Source organism: Hirundo rustica, chromosome 6 (genome assembly GCF_015227805.2).
Source record: "Hirundo rustica isolate bHirRus1 chromosome 6, bHirRus1.pri.v3, whole genome shotgun sequence".
Classification (NCBI taxonomy): Eukaryota; Metazoa; Chordata; class Aves; order Passeriformes; family Hirundinidae; genus Hirundo; species Hirundo rustica.
The window spans coordinates 12,115,208-12,137,540 of record NC_053455.1 but is presented as its reverse complement, the minus strand read 5'-3'; the positions used below and the strand labels follow the sequence as shown (position 1 = coordinate 12,137,540).

Here is a 22,333-nt window from a genome sequence, read left to right as displayed (position 1 = left end):
TCCCTGTGTTTCCTGTGCCGGGGACCCCAGAGCTGGATGCGGCACTGCAGGTGGGGTGTCATCAGAATGAAGCAGAGAGGCAGAATCTCCTCCCTCTATCTGCTGGCCAAGCCTTTCTTGATGCAGCCCAGGGTTCAATTGGCTTTCTGGGCTGTGAGCACACATTGCTGCCTCATGTCCATGTGCTGGTTTGTTCTGTGGAAGCTCCTTGCCATTGAGTTCGATCTCATTTAGGTGAGCAGTTCATTTCCCAGGCAGTAGGTGTCATTCCTGCAACTTGAGATCTCACAGTCGTATTTCTGTCTTTCTTCAGCTTCACATAGGTGTCAGGATGGATAGACATCTTTTTCTCTGAAGAGAGAGTAAAAGAGAGGAAAAAAAAAAAAAAAAAAAGGCAAGTTATGTAGTGCTGTGACTCATACTGTGCCATGGGTACTGGCACAGGGAGATGCTCCAGCACTTTGCATTTCTGCAGCAAGGCTGGTCAGGTCCAGTCCTTGTTGTTGGGTGAGCTCCATGGTGCAGGCATGCTGTATTTCCTCAGCTGGTCTGCAGCTGCTAAATCTCTTAACCTTTTTGGCATAATTGCTTTATCTGCTGGAGGATGACAATTGTTACCTGAGAGGGAATTAAGATGATTAAGTAGCTGGGTCTCAGTCTAGCGCAGGATTTAAGGCTTAAGTTTGGTCCTGTTGAAGTCCTTGCTTTGCTAGACTGGAGTCTCTTGTTCAAGTGGCATTTCCGAGGATGACAACCATCTTTGTAGTAAATGGCTAAGCATTACAGCAAAGTTCATTGTGTATTGCCATCCATTCATTCCTTCCTCCCCCTTCTTCTCTTCCCATTCCCATCATTCGCCGCTTCTTAGCCAGCATGTGTGTAGCTTCCTTCCTTTATCCCTTGTCAGTAAGCCACTCCCTCAGTAATGAGGAGATCTAGAAAATACAGTGAAATGGCGTTAACAGGAGGCAGGGCCATGGCCACCATAATCCCTTTAATTGCATGCTGAATGCCTTTCTTTCCACAGCTGTACACGGAGCAGGAGCTTGGCTGCAGCGACGTTCCGAGGGTGTGTGTTTGCATGCAACAGGAACAGCTAAACACACCCAGGGCTGCTGAATGCTTGTGGTGAAAGGATAGCTTAAAAAAGTAAATTCACGTGTAAAAGCTGTAATTGGAAATGTCTGTTACATGTGTGCTGGATGAGTAGGAATATTTCTTCAGCACTGAACAGACTAGCACTGCTCGATTCATGGTTCGTGGTCCAGAGGACATCAAAAGAGAGATCAAAAAATGCCTAGAAAAATTTTAAAAATCAGAAGCAAGGCAGTTTAAAATCATCTCCATATGCATGTATTTCATGCGGTTATGTGTGTACCTATTCCTGTTAGCTCCTTACTGTTCTTATTACCCACTTAAAATATTTTGATACTACAATCATTTTATTACATGGCTCTGTTTTGTCTGTCATTCTAGTTCCCACCTGACAATCAGTAGTGGGATTTAAGATAATCTGTGAATTTCTTTTTGAAAAGGATTTGTGATTCAAAATGAGAAAAATACTGGACTAATATATTTTGACAGAATGAGGTAGCTTTAAGATTGACTTTGTAATGAATTAGTGTTGAGTGCTGCAACACATTTGCATGCTAATCTTTCTTTTAATTGACTAAATACATCACCTAGGTGAATGTAAGTCAGTTTTTGATCCCACAGCTGTTATGTTGAGAAGTAAGGGTTGTATCATCCAAATAAAGCAGCCTTCTCAGGCAACTAATTTCTTTGGCTATTCAGTAAGTAGAAGAGAGAAAACATGGACTTACATGTTCATTTTACTTGTATGCTTAATAAAATGTCCTTTATCTGTCCCTGTCTGTTGTTTTGCTTGTCTGGTAGTAAGAACCATCTTTGAGTAGGTGGAACAAGGAGTTACATCTCTTCATCACACCTTGGCACGTGCAGCATTGTCCATTAGAGGTGCTGCTTTGTCAGCCGTCACCACCGTGATCCACAACTCACACCACCAGCTCGGATTCCACTGGTAGCCCAGTGCTGTGATGGATCCTCCCAGAGCGTGACCTGCTGCCCCTTGGCTTTGTGTTTATTTGTTTTAATTGGTGCTGAGCTGTCAAACGTTAGTTCACAGCAGAGGGAATCACACACAGCTGTCTCCAGGGCCACCGTGTTGAGGGGTGATGCCCAGGGATGTCTGGTTCATCCACACATTCATGCCCAGCGATGTCTGGTTCATCACACGCCCAGGAGCAGTCCAGAGGCACTCTCCTGTACCTGCAAGTCAGCCTGGAGCCATCAGCCTCCCTCCTTGGGGATTTCAGCTGCCGCAGCTAATGCTGGAGGCAGGGAGAAAGCCAGCTGATGCTATGGCATTAAGGGCCTAATCTTGAAAGGACTTGTACACATTCTTGACCTTATTACTGGGAACAGCATCCTTGATGTTTGTGAACCTAATGGCCGCTGTGATGAGACCACTGACCGTAATAAATTTAAGTATATGTGCAAGTATTGAAGGGGTTGGGGTCTGATGGAGCAGTGACGGCTCTCTTCTTCATTTGAGGACAGAATTTAGCAGGGAAAATCTGTCGTTTTTAGGAGGGGAGACAAAAGTTATTCCTGTCCTCTGTATGGAAGTCCTCGCCTTTAACATATACAAATAGGAATATAAGCATCTTGTTTAAAATGTTCCCCCCACCAATGAACAATTATTATCTGAAGACCTGTCAGTAAATCAAAATCAAAACTCCAGCCCTTGGGGGAGCAGAGGAGGTATCCAGGCGGTACAAGGAGCAGGTTTGCTGGGAAACAGTGTGGAGGGCTAGGTCTGCCAGAGCCATCCTAGTGAGGCAGGTGAGGTGGGTCTTTCCCTTTCAGGGGTTCACAAGCAAAAATGGAAATAAGGGGGGAACAGGGGTCAGTGTGTTTAGTGTAGCTGAGGAGTGTGTATGTCTTATTGGGGGTCCCCCAGGGCTTGTTGTATTGACCCCAGGGAATGCCTCCTCATTTTATATTCCTCAAGATATGAGCCAAGGGTGAGCTGCAAGGGTCTGCTTGTCTCTTCTGTCCTGGCTTGCTAAACAAAAATAGTGCTGGAACTGCATGACTGCGACCCCTTTGCAGGCGCTCAAAAAACCTGAGCCAGCATACTATTTTAAAATTTCATGGTATTAAATATGAGTGTTACAGAAATAGCAGAGGGGACACTGAGCCAGCAAGCTAGGGAATGTGGAAACGAGTTTGTAAGAGCAATAAAGGCACACAAGGACATTTCTCAAGCTATGAAGCATGTTCAGAGGTGTGTGGGGTGAATGCCTTGCGTGTTCATTTAGATGTGCTGCTGTCCTGAGTGCTGGTGCAGGTCTGGTTTAGTCACTTCTCCCAGTTTCCAGGTGGCTCAGTCTCCTGAATGTGATCCCCAGGGAGCTGTGTAAGTGTGTCAGCACCACACCAGTGGGAGTGGCAGGAAGGCTGTGATGCCCCACAATGCAGCACGTCAGCCCAAGTGGAAATGATGCTCGGTGTCTGACCCTCCTCTCAGTGCTGATTTCATCCTTGCGAGAGCTCACATTTAGATCACTGCATGGTCTGATAACCCAGTGGTTTGCTAAGGACCTCCATGCTAAATTGCTAAAAGAATAGTCCTTTTTCCTCACCCAGGAATGCTTTATACGGTCTCCAGTCTCTGGTCTCTTTGTCACTTTGGTCAAAGTCACTGCAACCTCAGTTGCACTCTGATTCCAGCTGTCATCTGTTGTTGCTATCAGGACCTCTTCATCCTCATTTTGCTTCAGAGGTTTAGACACCTTTTTTGACCCTTAAAAGATGATAATCCTGAGTGGACACTGCAAAACAGACAACACAGCTAAAGGTTCCCTGAAAAAAATGTTTAAAGGTTTGCCTGGGTATTAAAGGTTAAGCCTGACCTTGCTAGAGCCCTTGTCTTCTACTTGAATGCAGTGGGATTAAAATCTAATATCAATTTCCATCTCTGATTCCCCAACACCCATCTCAGTATGATAGGCCTGAACTGCAGTTCAGTTTCACAGATGGTACCTGCATGACAGAAAATATTAGATGACTAGTGCCCTAAATACGACAGAGTGCATTTGTCTACACATCTGTGTATACAGAAAAATCTCTTTAATGGTAAAAAGCATAGTCACGTAAGAGGAATGCAAAAGAAGCTTGCTAGAAGACTCAGTGGTGACTTTCTAAGTGTTGGAGCAGGATAAGCAAAATGAGAAGACCTTAAAACTGTGAATAAACATGGCAACTCAATTTAACATGTCTGTCTAAGGAAGCGGGCTTTTATGATTTTTTGTTATTTTATTACAAACAAGAACTTTGATAACTGCTGTGTTTTCCCAACAGTAAAAAAACATGTCAAATATTTTCGTGACCTGCTATTTAAAAAATAACCACATCAAATGCTTCGGCTTCCTTGAGGATTGTCGCATTTTCCTTCAGGACATGCATTTCTCATGGCCCATCAACATCTGTTCATCTCTTGCAGTGCAAGAGGATGAAGTGAAGAGTTCCAGGGTCTGATTTTCTCTCCAGCCTCTGGGCACTGGGGGAACTTTAGTGAAGACAGAGATGGGAGAGCTTTCATGGAGGCTGAGCATGCAGCATCCCTGACAGCGTGTCCTCAGTGGGATACCAGCTTCGAGTACCCCTTTCCTGGAGGTGAAGTCATTGACAGCTCAGAACTGTTGATGATGGGGAGAATTTTTGCAGCATCTCTCCAGGTTTTTGCTGTCTCTCTCTATTCTAAAGCTGTCTGAACAAGGATTTGAAGGAAAACTAATCCAAATCACCAAAAATGTGAATGTAAAATAAATTAGGTAAACTAAATAAAACCATTGTATATTTTATCTGATTCAGCATTCAAGTGACCTTAATTTGATTAAGCTTAATTCACATCAAAGTAAATTATACTAAATATGAAATAGGGTTGATTTAATTAATAATGAGTGAGTCTGCAGGGATCTAATGTGGTTTGATTCATTACAGAAATGTTAATTCAGATTACCTTTCTAGAGTTTTCTCATGTAGAGAAACCTTACAGGACAGGTTATTAGTTAGGCCTAAACTGGTGTAATTATGTGTTTATTCCCCCTTGCCTGTAGAAGGACCTTCCCACTGCTCTCCTCTTGTGGCAGTTCATGAGCATTTTGTTGTTTTGTTAATTTGTTAATCCAGTCAAAGGAAAATTATCAGTTTAGTCACCTTTTCACCTGATTTGTGGCTGCATGGTGCTCCACAGGGAGAAGACAGGAGTGTGAATGTGTGATCAAGGTGGAGAGGGTGGGAAGACACTTCAGGTCAACCTTTGTGCAAGAGACACCCTGCTTACACCCACACTCTGTTGGGTTACACAGCACTTGGACAGAAGAATGAGCTTTGCTGGAATTGCTTCAAGTCACACACCACCAGTTTTGATTTTCTTGGTGTTTAGGTACAACTGTGATGTATTGCTTGGCTTGTACTCTTTCCCTCTGGCTTTTTGTCTCCTTTGTGCCTCAGTAGTACTACAGAGCATGTGGTTCTGAGCAGCATCACCCCAGTAACTCATGCCCTCAATACACTCCAGCTCTACTGACCCACTTTCTGACTGCTTTTCTTCCTCTTCTGTTGGTGGCCTTGAAGTTCTGTGGGTATATTTTCTGCTGTATGATTATTAAGGACACACCATAACTATGAAGATGGGATAGCTGGAGTTGCTGAGACCTGCAAGTATTTGTGTAGGTTGTTTTGTAAGGATGGACTTTGTTTTTGAAGAACTGTGCCAAGCAGTGCTGTGATTCAAGTGTAAAACTTGAACTGAAGCACCTGATCATTTTCAACAATTTGCCAAGTTGAAAATACTGGAGAGACTTGAGGAGAGAAGTGGATGGTAAATATGAACTAGATACAGCAAAGATTATCTAATTCCATAGCTTGGGTTTTTTCCTTTTTTTCTTTCTCTGAACTGGTATTTGAAGAATAGAGAAATTCTCCAAAACGTTCCTGAACTTTAACAAGAACGCTTACTTTGATGCAAAAGCCTCTGAACTTTGGAATGTGAGGTGTAATATAATACTATGCTTCAAAATTCACTTGAGGTCTGAGCCCAGAGTACTAGAAAATGCTGGCTGTCCCTGCTAGCATCTTCACACCTGGTTTGCACCAGGAATCTCTCGCAAATAGTGGCCAAAGCAGTGCTGTCAGCCTTTAGAACCTTCCTGTGATTATTTGGTTCATTCTTTCTGGAAACCAGGCTTTGAAACCATTGAGCTGTGCCCATCCCATCCTGTTTGAATATCAGCACACCCCGACACGTAAACAATGAGCTTCTTCACGAGGCAATGAAAATCAATGAGGCTTTGAAAAGACATACTCTAAAGTCATGGCCTTATTTGGGAACTGGCAAGAAGCTTGGCTGCCACAAGAGAATATTTTGGCTCCACGACAGTTTTCTTTTATATGGTTCTTCAGTGAGGTAACGCCTGGGTTTGTGCAGTGATAGCTTGCAAGTGTTGTGTGGTTTTTTTCACCTCTTCCCAGGAATATTTGCTTGAGGAGAAACTAAAGACCCCTTTTGACCTCTCTTGTCCAAAGTATGTAGAGAAAAAGCAGGTTTTCAAAGGTAAAATGAAAAAATCCTGCTATTTCAGTATTCCTGAGCAAACTCGTGTGTTTTTATCATAATTACTTCTTTATACCCTTTTTATTTCTCTCTACTTGTTTGTCAAGTGCTGCCTTCTGTTTATGTAAGTGTGGGATTGTTTTGGAATAATCTGGTCTGACACCACACTTTTGATCCTTACACTCCTTGGGAACATTTTCTTTACGTCCCTAACACCTTGGGAACTGTGGTGGGATAAAAGAGCCTGCATGATAAAGATAAATAAACTGAAGGGAGAGTGTCAGAGACAGGAGCGTTTTAGACTTGGAGTTGTTTGGGGAGAAAGAGAAAGAGAGGAGAGAGATTATCTCAGCAGCATTTTGAAAGGGTTTCAGAGGAGGTAGTTGAAGGAGAAAGGGGAATTAGAGAAGAAAGGTGTGATTATAACCTAAAAACCACTATGTCTGTTTCCAAATCCCCTGTGTAATGAATGAACAAGCCCAATTCCGTAAATCAAAATTTAGAATTTTATTTCAAGACTTAAATTCAGTCTCTAACAGCCACAATTAAAAGGAACAGCGTCGAACCCCGGGGTTTCGCACTGGGTGAACACGGAAACGGACTCTATCGCTCCGTATCCACTCTGTTCACAAAGTGTGCCCAGAACCGCCGATTTTTATACAGTCGTTCACTGAGAGTGGACGGCGACCATAGCGCTCTTGCTTCGTGGTAGCTTCATTAGGTATTCATGTTCAGGTCCCGGGTCAGTTGAAAAGGTTCTCGGAGCAGAACAATGCCATGATTGCCGGGTCCGGAGTAGGTTTGGAAATGTTAAATCGGGCCGGAACAGATAAGATATCAATCTCCTCTTAATCACTCAATCATTAGCATGCCCATCTCCGGGGGAGACATGGCCAATCTTCCCATTTTTCCCATTCTTTTAGTTTTGTTGGTTGTCCTGAGGCTTTTCCCGGCAGGGACCCTCCCCATCCCCAATCCCCGTGTCCCCCTCTTGCAGTTTAGCTTTTTTCTTTTTCTTTAACCATAAACACACTTTAGGTTCTTAAATCCAACCGAACACAGATTAACTTTATATTACATATCACTGCATTTTAACGCGAATTAATTACGTATCACAATACCTAACACGAATTAACTTTAGGTCACATATCACACCCTGTCTATATGATATAGAGGTGGAATATAAAATTACTTCAGAGATGTAAGCTGCACAGTTTAGTGAATTCTGAAGGAAGAAGGGCCTTCAGGCCACACTGATGTTGGAGACCTGGGGGACAATGATGGGCAATGCCCTCTGGATCTGTCACAACATGGATACCAAAAAGGACACCCTCAAGCATCAACAATACTCTTAAGTAATTATAGATTTGGGGGAAGTTGAGAAGGCAGGGGAAGAAGGTGAGGTCAGCATTCTGGTTGTAGGACTAGCACCTATCCTTGAGATTTTTCTCCCTACGAAACACCCTTCTCCCCAGGGTGTTGAATCCTCTCCTCCAGCATCCTTGTCGGGTTTCCCTTGACCTGTTCCTGCCATTCCTGTGCTTGTAGTGACCCAACACACGTTTCAGCTCTTTCCTGCTCTGCCCAGCGCCTTTCTGTTCCTGAGGAGGTGGGGAGGCAGCTGCACAGGCTGGGCTCTGTTCCCAGCCCTGCGCTGCAGTGACAGAGGTAATATTTGGCTGGTGCTGGAGAAGGGGCAGGGGGAGAGGGCAGAGTGCCTGGAGCAGAAGCGGCCCAAGGGTCCAGCATAGTACTAATGTCACTTAATGTTGTGCATCCAATACCAGCCTGAGGTAGCAAAAGGGGCAGTGCCCATGGCAGTGGATAGAAAGGGAAGATTTGAGAGAGCTTGAGCTGTTTGCAGCCAATGTGGGGAATGCATCTGTGAATGTGAGGCTGAAAGGAGCAGTGTCAGTCTGATGTGCAGTGCTCTGAGAGAGAAATGTGAGTTAAAAATGTTGAGGAGCAGGGATTCTTGTGGCTGGAAGCTTAGAAGGAATTTTTGGGAGCAGTGGGAATAATTTTGGATAGTATTTGATGGTTTGTCAAACCGTCATTTTATGAAATGTCTTATGAATTGATTTCCAGAGCCTTGCTGTTTCTGTCTTCCCTTTCAAGGTTGTTGGGATGCACTGATTACTCTGTAGCTTCATTCATTAGAAATTAGCCAAGCTGGGATTTGACTAGGATGTTTATCTGGGATGACCTGAACTGAACCATTTGCTTCAGGAAGTCATTCATACTTGAAAAGACAAATATATTTCATGTTCATGCTCACCTCTCTTTCCCTCCAAAGACGAGGGAAGTAGGATTTGACTCATGAACAAATACTTAATACTTGAAGATATGAGTCAGTTGTCTGAACCGAACTGGTGCCCAGTTCCATTTCAAATGACCTGGAGTATCCAGGTGCTGGATGTGTGGCTGATGGCCATGACCAGAGCCCATCTGGATGCTGGACACCGTACACATGCTTGGATCCCTGGGTTTGAACCCCAAGCAATGCTAGGCAGGGTGGCAGCGGGAATACGCAATGTTTCATCTGTGAGCACTGCTGGGAGGGAGAAGCTTTTGTTTGCTGCAGTTTGCTGTGGGGTTTGGTGTATGAGTCAGTGCAACTAGAGCCAGATGGCTGTGATTGCAAAACTCACTCCTGATTTTCCCTTCTGTCCTTTCCTGGTCCTGGACACCTCCTTTGTGCAGTTTTGGGATGGACAAAAGTGTACCCCATCGCTTTTCCCGAGGTGGTGACCTGATTGCGGGACAGATTGGATGTGTTCTGTGTGGATTGCCTCTTAGTCTAGCCTAAGTGATGAAAAGGGTCCCCTCAGCACAGGCAGGGAGGCAACTGGTGTTGTACTAAGCTTGATTCATGGTAGTGTAAGGCAATTTGTACTACTGATCCTTACTTGGCTGTGAAGATGCTACTAGCTGTAGCTGGTTAATCATGTAGGTGGTTAATCATGGTTGTATAGGCTAAGTAGGCAGGTTTTTTTAAAGACAGAGAGAGAAAATGGGATCATTCACTTGAGAAATGATAAGCCGTGCCATTATAGCTGAGCAGGTAGTGTGTATGTGTGACCTCCTGCTGCACCTCCCAAGCTGTCCCGGCTTCTTCTGGCTGGGTCTTGAACAGAAGTGCTGGATGGCCAGGGCTTGGGGCTGCCGGGACAGGTCACAGCTTGATTTGTTGAAGACTGTTTCAGACTGTGCATAGAGCAGAGGTCTGGAGGCGACCAGGGAGAGCCAAAATGAGAATTCAGTTTGCTACACAGACCTGAAGCAAACAGTGGGATTTAACTCGCTATTCCAACCACCACCTCAGAAATCCACTTCTTATTAGAGAAGATACAGGAATATTAGGAGATGCATGGAAAATTCTGGTAATAGAATGCAAAATTAATTCCCCCTAACATGGGTTCTCTGTTACTGTTTTGCTTTTATGAATTGTAGTGCTTGTCCTTTTGTTAGGAAATTGAATCTCATCCCTACTACCACTGGAAACTGGAGAACTGGTGATGTTCAGATGATGTGGGGTCCTAAATGCTGCCTAGGTTCATGGATTGTATAAAGGCTTTTGCTATGATGGAGCTTCTATAATTTTGACTCCAAAGGGTAATATGCAGCTTATGTTAAAAAGGTATTTTTGTATCCTTTAATTAAAGTGTCAGACCTAATACTGTTTCATTGAAAAAGCCAGTGGATGCTCTCCAATGAGTCCAGCAGAAGCAGAAAAATCAGGGGCTGTGATATTTCTCAGGTTCTTAAACAAAAACAAACCAAAAGCCCAGTTTTTCGAGCTTCAGCCCCTTCATAACAGGGGATTGAAACACGATATTCAAAACAATACTTTGCAACATAAGCTTCCTGCTTTGGTTTTGATTTGCCATAGAATATCATACAGCATTTCTCCTTGCTAGGTCTGGCTCAAAAATTTTGGGTGTTACTGATGCTCTGCAAAGAGACTGGTAAAGCTGGCACATATCCATTGACCCTCTGCAGAGGTCAGCATGGCCAAGCCACACATTTCAGAGAAAGGCCCTCCCTGAGGTTCTCCTGGCTTGTAGGATATACTTGTGGCCACCCCTAACTTCCCTCCAGCCTTAAAGGAAGAAGGCAGCCTGAAGTCTCCACATTGTGGTCTAACTGTGTCAGTGGTTCTCATTAAAGATGATGTATTCTCTTCCTCCCCTGTGTGTGCTTTCCTTGGGGAGAGGACGTTGTAGATAAGTAAATTCCACATGAGATATCACAAAGGGGAGAGGTTGTGGGAATGACCTGATGCTGCTGGAGGAACATCTGCTGTAGCAGCCAGACACACTTCGGGAGCAAACTGTTCTGTGCCCAAGGGATGGGATGGTCCTGCTCAGAGAACCAAAGAGCTGTGGAGGTTGGCAAGGACATCTGGAGATCATCGAGTCCAACCCTTACTCAGGACCTTGTCCTAATGAGTTTTGGGTATCTCCCAAGAGGCTGATGCCAGCCTTTCTAGGGGACCTGTGCTAATGTTTGAGCACTCATGGTAGAGAAGTTTCTTCTTATTTCTGAATTGAATTTCCTGTATTTCAAAATTTGTACCTATTGCCTCTTGTCCTGTCCCCTCTGAGAAAGGTCTGACAGTCTTCTTTACTTCCCCATTGTGTATTTTTACACAGTGGCGAATGCGTCTATAATGATGTGATGTCAAAAGCCTTACTGGAGGCAAGACCTGTTCGTGCAGAGTAGGCCAGAACCTGGCCAGGCTGACAGTGGTGTCACCTTGCTCTGGCAGAAGCACAGCTCCAGTGACACCACACACTGACAACTCTCTGCTGCCAGCGAGCTCATTTGAGCTAGTGTGTAAAAGTGCTGATGAGTGCTAGGGTGTAATGAAGCCTTGGAGGAATCAGAACTTTGTCAGTTCTCATGGGAGCGAGGAAACGTTCTGAAATTGCCACAGCTTAGTTCTGGTGCTGCTGTCAGAAGCTGTTTCTGAACAAAGAATTCCACAGTGTGTGTGAATAATTCCTGCACACTTTATTCTAACATCTTTTGCATCAGATGCAAGGGAAAGAAAAATTTATGGGGTTTTTTTTCAGGTTTCTTGTAGGAAGAAGAGGGAGAATACATGCTAATGTGATAGCAATGCAGCTCAGTTTTGGCAGATTCTCTATCAACGGCACCTTGTACTGAATAACCCTCACATGTAGCAGCCTTCCAGCACCTAAAGGAGAGCTGGAGAGGGACTTCTTTTAAGGGCTTGTAATGGTAGGCCAAGGGGGAATGACTTAAAATTGAAAGAGGGAATGTTTAAATTACGTATCAGGAAGAAATTCTTTCCTGTGAGGATGGCGAGGCACTGGCACAGGTTTCCCAGAGAAGCTGTGGCTGCCCTGTCCCTAGAAGTATTCAAGGCCAGGTTGGATGGGGCTTGGAGCAACCTGGTCTAGTGGAGGATGTCCCCACTCATTGCACAGGTTGGAATGAGATGATATTTAAGGTCCCTTCCAGCCCAAACCATTCTATAATTCTAAGTTCCTGGTGAAATTCCAGGCCTTGACCTGGTCTTTACGTGTATGTAAAATGCCCATAATCCAATAGCTCCTACAACCTGGGTGCTGTGATCTTGTGCTGCAGAGAGCTTACTTGACAGGTAGCTTAGCCATGGAGTTTTATCAACTGCAGTGAGGTTACTTTCAGCCAAGAAGCAGAGCTGTAAAACTTCACCTTCATTTTTCTCTGGCCTGAATTCAACCATCTAACTAGAGAGTGGAAAGCTGCAAGAGTTACAACCCACCCCAGAAGGCATGGGTGACCCAGGTTTTGTTAATAGATCCCTTGGGGCAGAATAGAGGGAAACAATGCTGAATGCTCAGTGTCTGTAAATATACATGTGTAGGGTTCATTGTGGAACAATTTGGTTGCATAGGAAAACAGATAGGTGCCCATTTTGGTTATCTACAGCAATATGACAATATGAAAGCATAAAAGTATCACTTAAGGAAATGTATAAGAAAAAGAAAGGATAAGGGTAGAAAGATCTCACCACCCATGGGCCTCACGCTGAGGCCTGGTTGTTTTATTTTTGATGTTTGTTGGTCAAAGTGATGGTGGCAGACTGATTCCATGAGGAGGTGGTAGTGGTGGTAATCCTAAAGAGGCAGTGGAGAAAAATGCCCAGACCACTCCATCTGTTGCGTTTATATTCAGCCAGGCTCAGGAAGGAGCGCCCAGGCAGCTCCCTGGGGGCAGGGACTTTAGGCAGGGTGATGTGATGTTGTGGATGGGGGACGCTGGGAGCCTTTGACACCTTCTGAGATGTTACAGCTGCCTGTTACATCGGTTCAGCTGAGTCCATTATGGCCCGTTGCGGCCCATCAGCGGAGATGAAAATCTCCAGGCCACACTGGGTGTCCTGGCGCTGCCTGGCAGGGGAGTTATCACAGCTGGGTTCGCTGGAGGTGACAGGACCCACCTGGTCCTGGTGGGGTCTGCCTCCGTCCTTCCCCCGCTCGACCCCAGCTGTGGCCTGTGGGGCTGGGCTCTCCCCCCGTGCTGGGAGCGTCCTTTGCACATCGGCAGCTTCCCCCTGAATGTCTGAGACATCAGCATTCATCAGCATTCCAGCCTCTCTTCCAGCACCCCTCGTGGATACATTCCTCACCCCAGACCCGGGACGATTAAACAATAGTATCCCCACTATCTTATCTCGTGCCCCCGTCACAGTCCAAATTCCAGTTGATAGGCATATCTGGGGAGGTGTGGGCTTCGGGGATGGTTGCAGGTGGACACCTGCTTCTTTGCGGTTTGCTCCAGTGGGCAAAAGCCCTTCTGTGGTTTTAGAAATGTTTAGAAATGTTTAGAAATGACTCACTTGTTACTAGGAAGACTCTTCTAATGTTTACCAGAGAAGATGTCTAGTAGACACTGATATTTTCCGTGCAGAATAACTTCTGTCCAGCCAGTATACTTGATAAAGAGTCGCAGATTCAGGCAATAATGTGCCCCCTTACGTGGGGGAAGTTGCTTGGTTCATGGTGGCTGCTACTTTTTACTGCAAGCATGCCACTGTACATCTCAAACACTTATAAGGTCTAGGCCACTGGCTTGCTTGGAGATGACAAGAAGCCAGGGTGTTTGTGGCGGTATGTGTATTTGTATTCATGTTTGAAGCACACAGGTGTGTGTTTGTTGAGATATGAGGTGTACACCCCACATAATTGTCCAAATGTTTTATTGTGAAGTGCCCTTTAGTGGATGACCATGGTTTCTTCACACACTATTTTCAGTTCCACTGACATTTCATTTGATAGTGGTGATAATGCTGGTTGAGTTTTAGCCTCTAACTTCCCTTTTTTACCCACTTAATCCCTCACAAAAAGTCAAATTGACTAATTTCAGCTAGCTTTAAGGCAGCTTCCAACATGCATTTCCTTTTATTTTCTCTGATAGTGTTTTCTGTGTTCTGCTCTGTCTTTGTTCAGATACTAAACAGCAAAGATGTAGCTGCTGTAAGATGCTGTGGCTGCCAGGTGAATATTGAGGTAGTTTGTAATTCATTATTACAAAGCAGACTTCTGTCAGCAGCATGATTCAAATTAATCTGTGCTGAACTAAAAGAAAAAAAAAAAAACAAAACCCAAAAGGTTGATAATTGTTTATCTAGGAAAAATAATACATTGCTACTTTGCACTTCAAATTTGTATAGCCTTGTCCTTTTCCGTGGAAGGGATTTTTGTCTTTTAATCAGTAGGGTCTCAGAATGGTTTGGGTTGGAAGGAACCTTACAGACCATCTCGTTCTCATCCCCCTGCCATGGGCAAGAACACCTTCCACCAGACCAGGTTGCTCAGAGCTTCATCCAGCCTGGCCGTGAGCACTTCCAGGGATGGGGTGTCCACAGCTTCTCTGAGCAATCTGTTCCAGTGCCTCGCCCCCCGCACAGGAAAGAATTTCTTCCTAATATCTATTCTTAACTGACCTTTCAGTTTGAAGCAGTTGTCCTTTGTTCTATTGCTATATTTTGTATGATGTTAAATAATTTCTCATAAGCAGGAAGCAATACCCAAATCCGGGTCGTATCCACTAACATTTGCAACCTACACAGACTGAATCTCAGTTTTTAGATGTTTGGTGGCTTGACCGTATTTCTTCTTTTACCAGTTTGAATTTATCTCATATATCCTTGTCCATTGTTTATGTAAAATGCTTTTCCATTTTCAGCTTTCTGTGGTGGTCAGCACCATACAGTCCTACACTTGACTGGATATTTCAGGCCCTGTTGCAGTGATCGATAACTTAATAATCCGTATGGAGCTTTTAGTTTTCGCCCTGACTGGCTCAGTTCTGTTGGATTGCTAGTTGTGACTTGGTGCTATCCCCAAGGGCTGATGGAAAATCAGTAAGAGCCCCACTCTCTCTGGTTCACTCCAGTGCATCTTCCCTAAAGCACTAGAATAAGGCAGATGAGGTTGTAGTTGGAAAAACATCCCCTTTCAGCCCTGTGAGTTGCTGTGAACTCATCTGCATCTGGTACAGGGTATCTGTTCATAAGAATGGTGTGTGATACTTCCAGTAGGATAAGAGTAAAACCACGGGAGAATGTGGGGAAGGCATCAGCCATCCTGTGATCAGGAATGTCAAATCCTGAGATTTACAAAGCATGAAGCATTCTTGGGCCAAAGCTGAGTGAGAAAAAATGATTTTTTTCCTGTGCAAATATTCATGGGCTGTGATAATTCCAAGATATATAAATGAGGTAGGATTTTTTTTTTTTTGGTGAAGGTTGATATCAGGAAATCAAACTTTTGTGGTCAACGTGAAAAACTGAGACTGAAAGGAGAAGCATGAAATATGTTGGATTATCCTTGTGCATCAAAATTCACATTATATTTTAAGGCAACACATAATAGAAATCTTGTTGATAAAAGGAGGAGAAAAAAAGTTCATTTTTGTCCCACCCGTCTTTCCCTTTAACAGCTGAAGCTTTGAGTCAATACTCCAATACTGAATATATCTTTGTTCTGTAAACTTAACGGCACTGCAGTTATTTTCACAATTTCCCCTGTACCTGAACAAACTAAGGCAGCCACTCCTTTTCCATTTCAATAAATGTTTTAAGTCTTATTTTCTTAAGCCAAAGAAAGGCTTTTGAACTCAGAGACAATCCTGTTGAAAGAAGATTTTTCAGCATATTCTGGGATACTGCCTGTGATTGCCACATTCTCCACTGTGCAGAAATTTTGGAGCTGCAGTGAATGAACACTCATTAGATATGCTCTTGTTGGCTCATTTCCCTTCTTCTTTCTGTTTTCTTCCTCATGAATTGAAGTGAATGTTGAATTTTTCAGCACAGTTGCAGGGTTTTTTTGGAGTGGTCTGAATATCACTTCAGCACAATGATAATGCAGGCTTAATGACACAAGTCCAGTGTGTTAGTGGCTTTCTTCCTTTCTTGAGCAAGGGAATAAGTAGTTACTTCATTAAAATATCTCAATCTGTTTGTGATCAGACAATGTCACCAAGCATCTGGCAAAGGCTTTGGTGGAGTCTCCGGTCAGGAGGACAAATAGTGATACACTGATGTACTAAAATAACAATAATGCAAGATGTTACGCTTGAGGAAACCAGGCTCTTAGCAGAGTATCAGCATGGGGCCCTTGGATGGCAGTGAAATACCAGATAAAGACAGAAATTTCACCAGTATCCTCTGCCTTGTTCTGGTTTGTCATATTTCCAGGCTTTTTTTGCATTCTTTGCTTTTTTGACAAGCTTTCATCAAGGATAACCACTTCTATTACAGTCTCACTTGTTTGTTAGAGCCCAACATTAAAATAGCAAATTTTTTTCCCAAAAGCCACTGCTTGTCTTCAGTGGGAGGGACACTCAATGTCACATCTTTTTGGCCTCTGATCAGAAGGTGGGGTCTGGGTCCCCCAGTTCCCATTGCATTAATTGTCCCACCCAATGTTTAATAAATTTTTCTTTCATGTGACATAATTTCAATTTTTGGTAAAGTGAGGGACATTTGTCACCAAATATCTGGACTGGTTATACCGCCAGGAAGGGAATAAACAACTTCTTGTAAAAAAAATTTCACTGCTGATCGTGGTTTCTGACATAATTTCTGTCTGTTTCTCAAGATCTTCAGTATGGCTCAGGGCACAGGAAGTTACAGTCTTCCCTAAAAAGTAATAAGGAGGTATTATAGCCTTGCATTTATGCATTTGGCCACTGCATGTGTTCATGTGACTTTCTGAAACCCCAGTGAGTTCTGTTTGGTAAAATTTCATGCTGAGCCTCATTCACATCTACAGTAGGACATGATGGTCTCAGATCTTACTGCTGAGTATGGGAATCCTAGTAATTAATTAACCAGAACTGAGACTATTGGTTGTCTCACAAGATAGAAATCCTGCTGTTTCTGTCTGTAAAGCTATCAGCTGTTGTGAAAGTGCTGGCCAAGAAAAAAAAAAAGTTAAAATGTTATCCTAATGAAACCTTTCAACAGCTGACCTCTACTGTATATGAAAACATTGTGGAGGATGTTTGCTTTTCTAGTCCTTCACAGTGAACTCATTGATGACAGAAGCCTTGACTTGAACAGCTGACTATTTATTTGCATTGTGGCTGTTGAGAAACTGCAGAATTTGGAAGACCAGATAGTGATTTTGTCAACTTTGTTTCAAGAAGAATGCTTAGGAGAAGCAGGATGTTTGCTCTTAATTCTGTAGAAAGGTTTTACTTTAGATAAACAGCGTGAAAAAGAAACACATTTCAAGTGAAAACCAGCCCTCTCCCACTTGATTCAAGCTATTGGAAGATTGTGGTGAGCAAGAAAACAGAACTTCAGAATTCCATCCTTCTCCCATGAGGGATCTTAGCTGGCTCTGAAGGCACAAAACTATTTCCTACTAAGTCAGTAGCAGAACAGTTGCTTGCAAGGGGTCCTTCTCCCGTGCCCAGCTGCTTGGTGCTGTGTACAGTGAGCATACTTGTAGCGAAGTTCAGCCTAAATATGGAAAGCAACTTCTCTTGACGGTTGCATTGTTCTCCTCTCTGCCAGTTTTAATCTTTTATTAGGCTGTAGCCAGAATCACCTTCTCCTGCTGGATGCTTGTGGAAGAATTAATTTCTGTCAGATGGTGTGACTGCATGTGTTTTAGTGTTCCTACAGCGTGCCTTTATTGTCACTTAAAACTATCACATTTGTTTAAAGGAAATAAAATGAAACCCAAGGTCACTACTGCATTAAAAACACCATGTCTCAAGTGAATGTGGATTTTTTTTTGTTTGTTTGGTTTTAATGCTGGGGTTTTTTTGCCAAGAGTGCATTTTCCCATTCCAGCCCTTTCAGCCTATATTTTTCAGAGCCATGAGAACAGATGCCACAGTTACGGTGGCCCGTCCCCAATCACTGTGTGTAGGAGATGTGGCAGTCTGTACACTTTGGATGCTTTTCCAGCCTTCAAATCCCAGAGCTCAAAGGGACAGCCATTGCCCTAGAGTACCGTGGACCTCAGAAGCTGTAGTTCAGTTTGGATGTTTCAGACTCCAGCCAAAATCCTCTGTGTTTTTCCTTGTGCCAGAAACCCACCCTAGTGGAGGCGAGTCAAGGTGGGGAGCAGCCCCAGAGATAACTTTGAATTTTCTGTCTCCCCATGACTTTCCCAGACAGCATGTTCTCCCACTGCCCCATTCTCTCTCCTTCCCAGGGCTGGGGTTGATTTCCCAGGATTTGAATCGCCCTCATTTCCAGTTGTCCTCACCTTTTACCTACTCTCTAGCCAGCAGGTGAGTGGCAGAGCCTGTCCCCCGTCAGTGCTGGCAGCCCTGGGTGGCCCCACTCTGTGGTGGCTGATGCTGAGGCTGATGCAGTGTCATCAGCCTCAGGGTTAAACCTTCCCCTTGGCCCTCCCCATCACGCTGCTGAGTTTGGCTGCCTGGGCAAAGTGTCCCCAGTCTCACAGCTAACACTCAGACAATCCCTAAGCAAACTGGTGATGGGAGTCCTCCAGCCTATGATTTCAAAATTTCCAAGGGATTGCTGAGGGGATGGTGAGCTCTGGCTCCTGGTGGTTGGGATGTGTGAGCAGTGTTCACTCAACCAGGCTGTTTTATTTCAGAGGAGTAGATGTGCCCTCCATGGCCAAGCTGTTCCAGGAGCGTGTCCTTGCGCCTCCACACGCCGCAGCAGCGGGACCTCCCCGCGGAGTCGGTGCAGGCTGCACCCCTGGGCCCGGGGTGCCTCGAGCCTCCCGGGAGTGGCTTTGGCTGTGTGGGGTGGCCGGCACAGGGCAGTGTGTCCAGCACAGGGCAGTGTGTCCAGCACAGGATGGTGTGTTTGGCACAGGATGGTGTGTCTGGCACAGGGTGCTGTGTTTGGCACAGGGTGGTGTGTTTGGCACAGGGTGCTGTGTCCAGCACAGGGCAGTGTGTCCAGCACAGGATGGTGTGTCTGGCACAGGGTGCTGTGTTTGGCACAGGGTGGTGTGTTTGGCACAGGGTGCTGTGTCCAGCACAGGGCAGTGTGTCCAGCACAGGATGGTGTGTCTGGCACAGGATGGTGTGTCCAGCACAGGATGGTGTGTCTGGCACAGGGTGCTGTGTTTGGCACAGGGTGGTGTGTTTGGCACAGGGTGCTGTGTCCAGCACAGGGCAGTGTGTCCAGCACAGGATGGTGTGTCTGGCACAGGATGGTGTGTCCAGCACAGGATGGTGTGTCTGGCACAGGATGGTGTGTCCAGCACAGGATGGTGTGTCTGGCACAGGGCAGTGTGTCCAGCACAGGATGGTGTGTCTGGCACAGGATGGTGTGTCTGGCACAGGGTGCTGTGTTTGGCACAGGATGGTGTGTCCAGCACAGGATGGTGTGTTTGGCACAGGATGGTGTGTCCGGCACAGGATGGTGTGTTTGGCACAGGGTGCTGTGTCCTGCACAGGGTGCTGTGTCCGGCACAGGGTGCTGTGTCCTGCACAGGGTGCTGTGTCCAGCACAGGGCGGCGTGTCCAGCACAGGGTGGTGTGTCCTGCACAGGGTGGTGTGTCCAGCACAGGGTGCTGTGTCCTGCACAGGGTGCTGTGTCCAGCACAGGGTGGTGTGTCCCAGCACAGGATGGTGTGTTTGGCACAGGGTGCTGTGTCCTGCACAGGGTGCTGTGTCCAGCACAGGGTGGTGTGTCCCAGCACAGGATGGTGTGTTTGGCACAGGGTGCTCTGTCCAGCACAGGGTGCTGTGTCCGGCACAGGGTGCTGTGTCCGGCACAGGGTGCTGTGTCCTGCACAGGGTGCTGTGTCCTGCACAGGGTGGTGTGTCCTGCACAGGATGGTGTGTTTGGCACAGGGTCCTGTGTCCAGCACAGTGTGCTCTGTCCAGCACAGGGTGCTATGTCTGGCACAGAGTGCTGTGTCCTGCACAGGGTCCTGTGTCCAGCACAGTGTGATGTGTCCAGCACAGTGCGCTCTGTCCAGCACTGGGTGCTGTGTCTGGCACAGAGTGCTGTGTCCTGCACAGGGTCCTGTGTCCAGCACAGTGCGCTCTGTCCAGCACAGGGTGCTGTGTCTGGCACAGAGTGCTGTGTCCTGCACAGGGTCCTGTGTCCAGCACAGGTTGTGTGGCCGTGCTGGCAAGGCTGTCGCCGTGTGTCGCCCCTGGGGTGCGCAGCGGATGCTCTGCCCCTGCGCTGGCTGCGCTGTTGCTGTGGAGATTGCGTGCGCTGTTGCTAGGCAGCTGAAGCATCCTCGCCTGCACACACTGCAATGCCACGAAATGCTCAACTTTCCTCATTCCTACCTCCCTTCTGTGATCTTGCAGATATGACTCCTTTGGCTCTTTTCCCACTTCATTCAGTCGCACGGCTGCGATTTCCTGGTGTTAACCCTGTAAACCCTAAAGAGCCCGCGTGGCACTGCAAATAGGGTCTATGGCGATGAATTCAGGGCCGAAGGACTTAAAGTGGTTGGGGATAGACTACAGAGGAAATGATTTCTAGCAGATAAACTACTTTAAATGTTCTGGCTTTCATGGAAGGGGAGGTTTGTGGATGCAGTCTTTTGTTCCATCACTGATGGTTTAGATGAATAAAAACAGACTAAAATATCACTACAAGGTAAGAAAATCAGCTTGAATGGGCCTAATTAATCTCTTCGGTTACAATATATATCTAGTTTTTTGTTATCCTCTGCTTGCGTTTGCTGATTTTGATGTAGCATGCGAATGATAGTTCAGCTGTGAAGCCTGTCGTGTACCGTATTTGACTTATTTGGCTTGAATAATAAAGATATCAGCCTGTATTCTTGGAGTATACTGCATTAATCAGACTTGCAGGAATGATCACATGGTACTCTATCGCCTTTTCCTGTTAGCTGCTGCTTGTCAGCAGCTGGCTGAGCTGTAGGCTGCAGGCCAGTATCTGCATACCCTTTCTCCTCAGAATATTCCAAATATACTGTCTCGTCATTATGCATTTTGCTGCAGTTTGACAAACTAAATGGTCCTCTGCACGTTAAGAAGATTATTTTAAATTTCAGAGCATTTGTGTAGTTGCTAGGCCATGTATGCATTTGAAGAATTCAGGTAGGCTCTCTGTTTTATACATCAGTGTGCTTGGTTTTTGTTCTCACAAGGTTTTTGCTGTGTAATGTCAGTCAGCTCTACAGTTAGTTCTTCAATGTGCAGATATTTATTGCGTTTTAGAATCTCTACCCTGTGCATGGGGAGAAGTGCTTGAAGGGTTCGTTGCAGGTAACGGTGGCTTAACTGCATGATGAAGTGCAAAGCTGGGTAATTGATTATATCGTGCACAAATTTCATAGCCGTGCAGCCAGAAACAGCAAGTACAGGGTAGTTATAAATATAAACCAGAAACTGTTCTCTTTAAAAGGGTCTTTGCTATTTTTAGTTCTGGAGAATCTGACAGATGCTCCTTCAAGATAAAATACTGATGGTGATAGAGAAGAGAAAATTGATGCTTGGATTGTACATAGGATTATATTTTATGTTGCTGCAGAGTATACATGTCTTTTTCATAACCTTGTAGCTGCAGAATTCCTTATGAATTACATTTAAAATAAGAATATTGTTAAGTTTGTTGGGGTCGGTTTGTAGTTTGCAAACATTTGAGCAACTGTGATTGTTAGAATATAAAATTAGCACTTTTTATTTGTTATCGGTTCTGCTCAGTATTGCCTCTGCCCCCTCCCCTCCCCCATCCCCACCCCCAGTATAACTTAATAATAATATTTTCATCCTTATGCAAATATTGAGATCTATTAAAACCCCAACGGATATTTGAAGACATGGAACAGAATTTCTACCCTCACTAACAGACAATTATTTTCCTATGCTGTTTGGGACTTGAACAATTTCTGGTCAGTAGTTGTGGGGTAGGGAGTGTCTCACTTTTTGTAAAACAAATTTGTTCAGTTCTTGTAACTTGTGTCATAAAATTGTCCAGATAAAATGGTGACAATGTTGAAACAGCACTAGGCATCACCTTATGATCCATTTGTCTGCATGTCGTTATTATAATGTATGTTAAAAATACCTTTCTTATTGATTCAAAAAAATAGATTGTTTGACCAAGTATGTAACTAGAGGAGATGATGGATTCTCTTCCTATACACAATGGCATTCTTTATCAAATACCTTCAAATTAAACTTTCTACCTTCAGATGAGGTATTCTTAACATTATTTCTGCCTTTTGTAAGGC

At 44.8% G+C, this 22,333-nt stretch overlaps 1 protein-coding gene across 6 annotated transcripts in view; it reads left to right on the top strand.

The window, feature by feature from the left end:
• The window catches only part of EVL (Enah/Vasp-like), a 145,970-nt gene that overhangs the window by 7,322 nt on the left and 116,315 nt on the right, over window positions 1–22,333 (top strand). For 2 of the 6 annotated variants that reach the window (XM_040067553.2, XM_040067559.2), the window contains exon 1: window positions 21,003–21,197. The exons of 1 other annotated variant lie outside the window; for it this stretch is intronic. In XM_040067553.2, the coding sequence (XP_039923487.1) occupies window positions 21,175–21,197 (23 nt within the window). In that variant the 5' untranslated portion in view covers window positions 21,003–21,174. Of the gene's footprint in view, window positions 1–20,468; window positions 20,731–20,994; window positions 21,198–22,333 lie in introns of those variants that run through there. 3 more of the 6 variants (XM_040067557.2, XM_040067560.2, XM_040067558.2) reach the window with 3 other exon arrangements.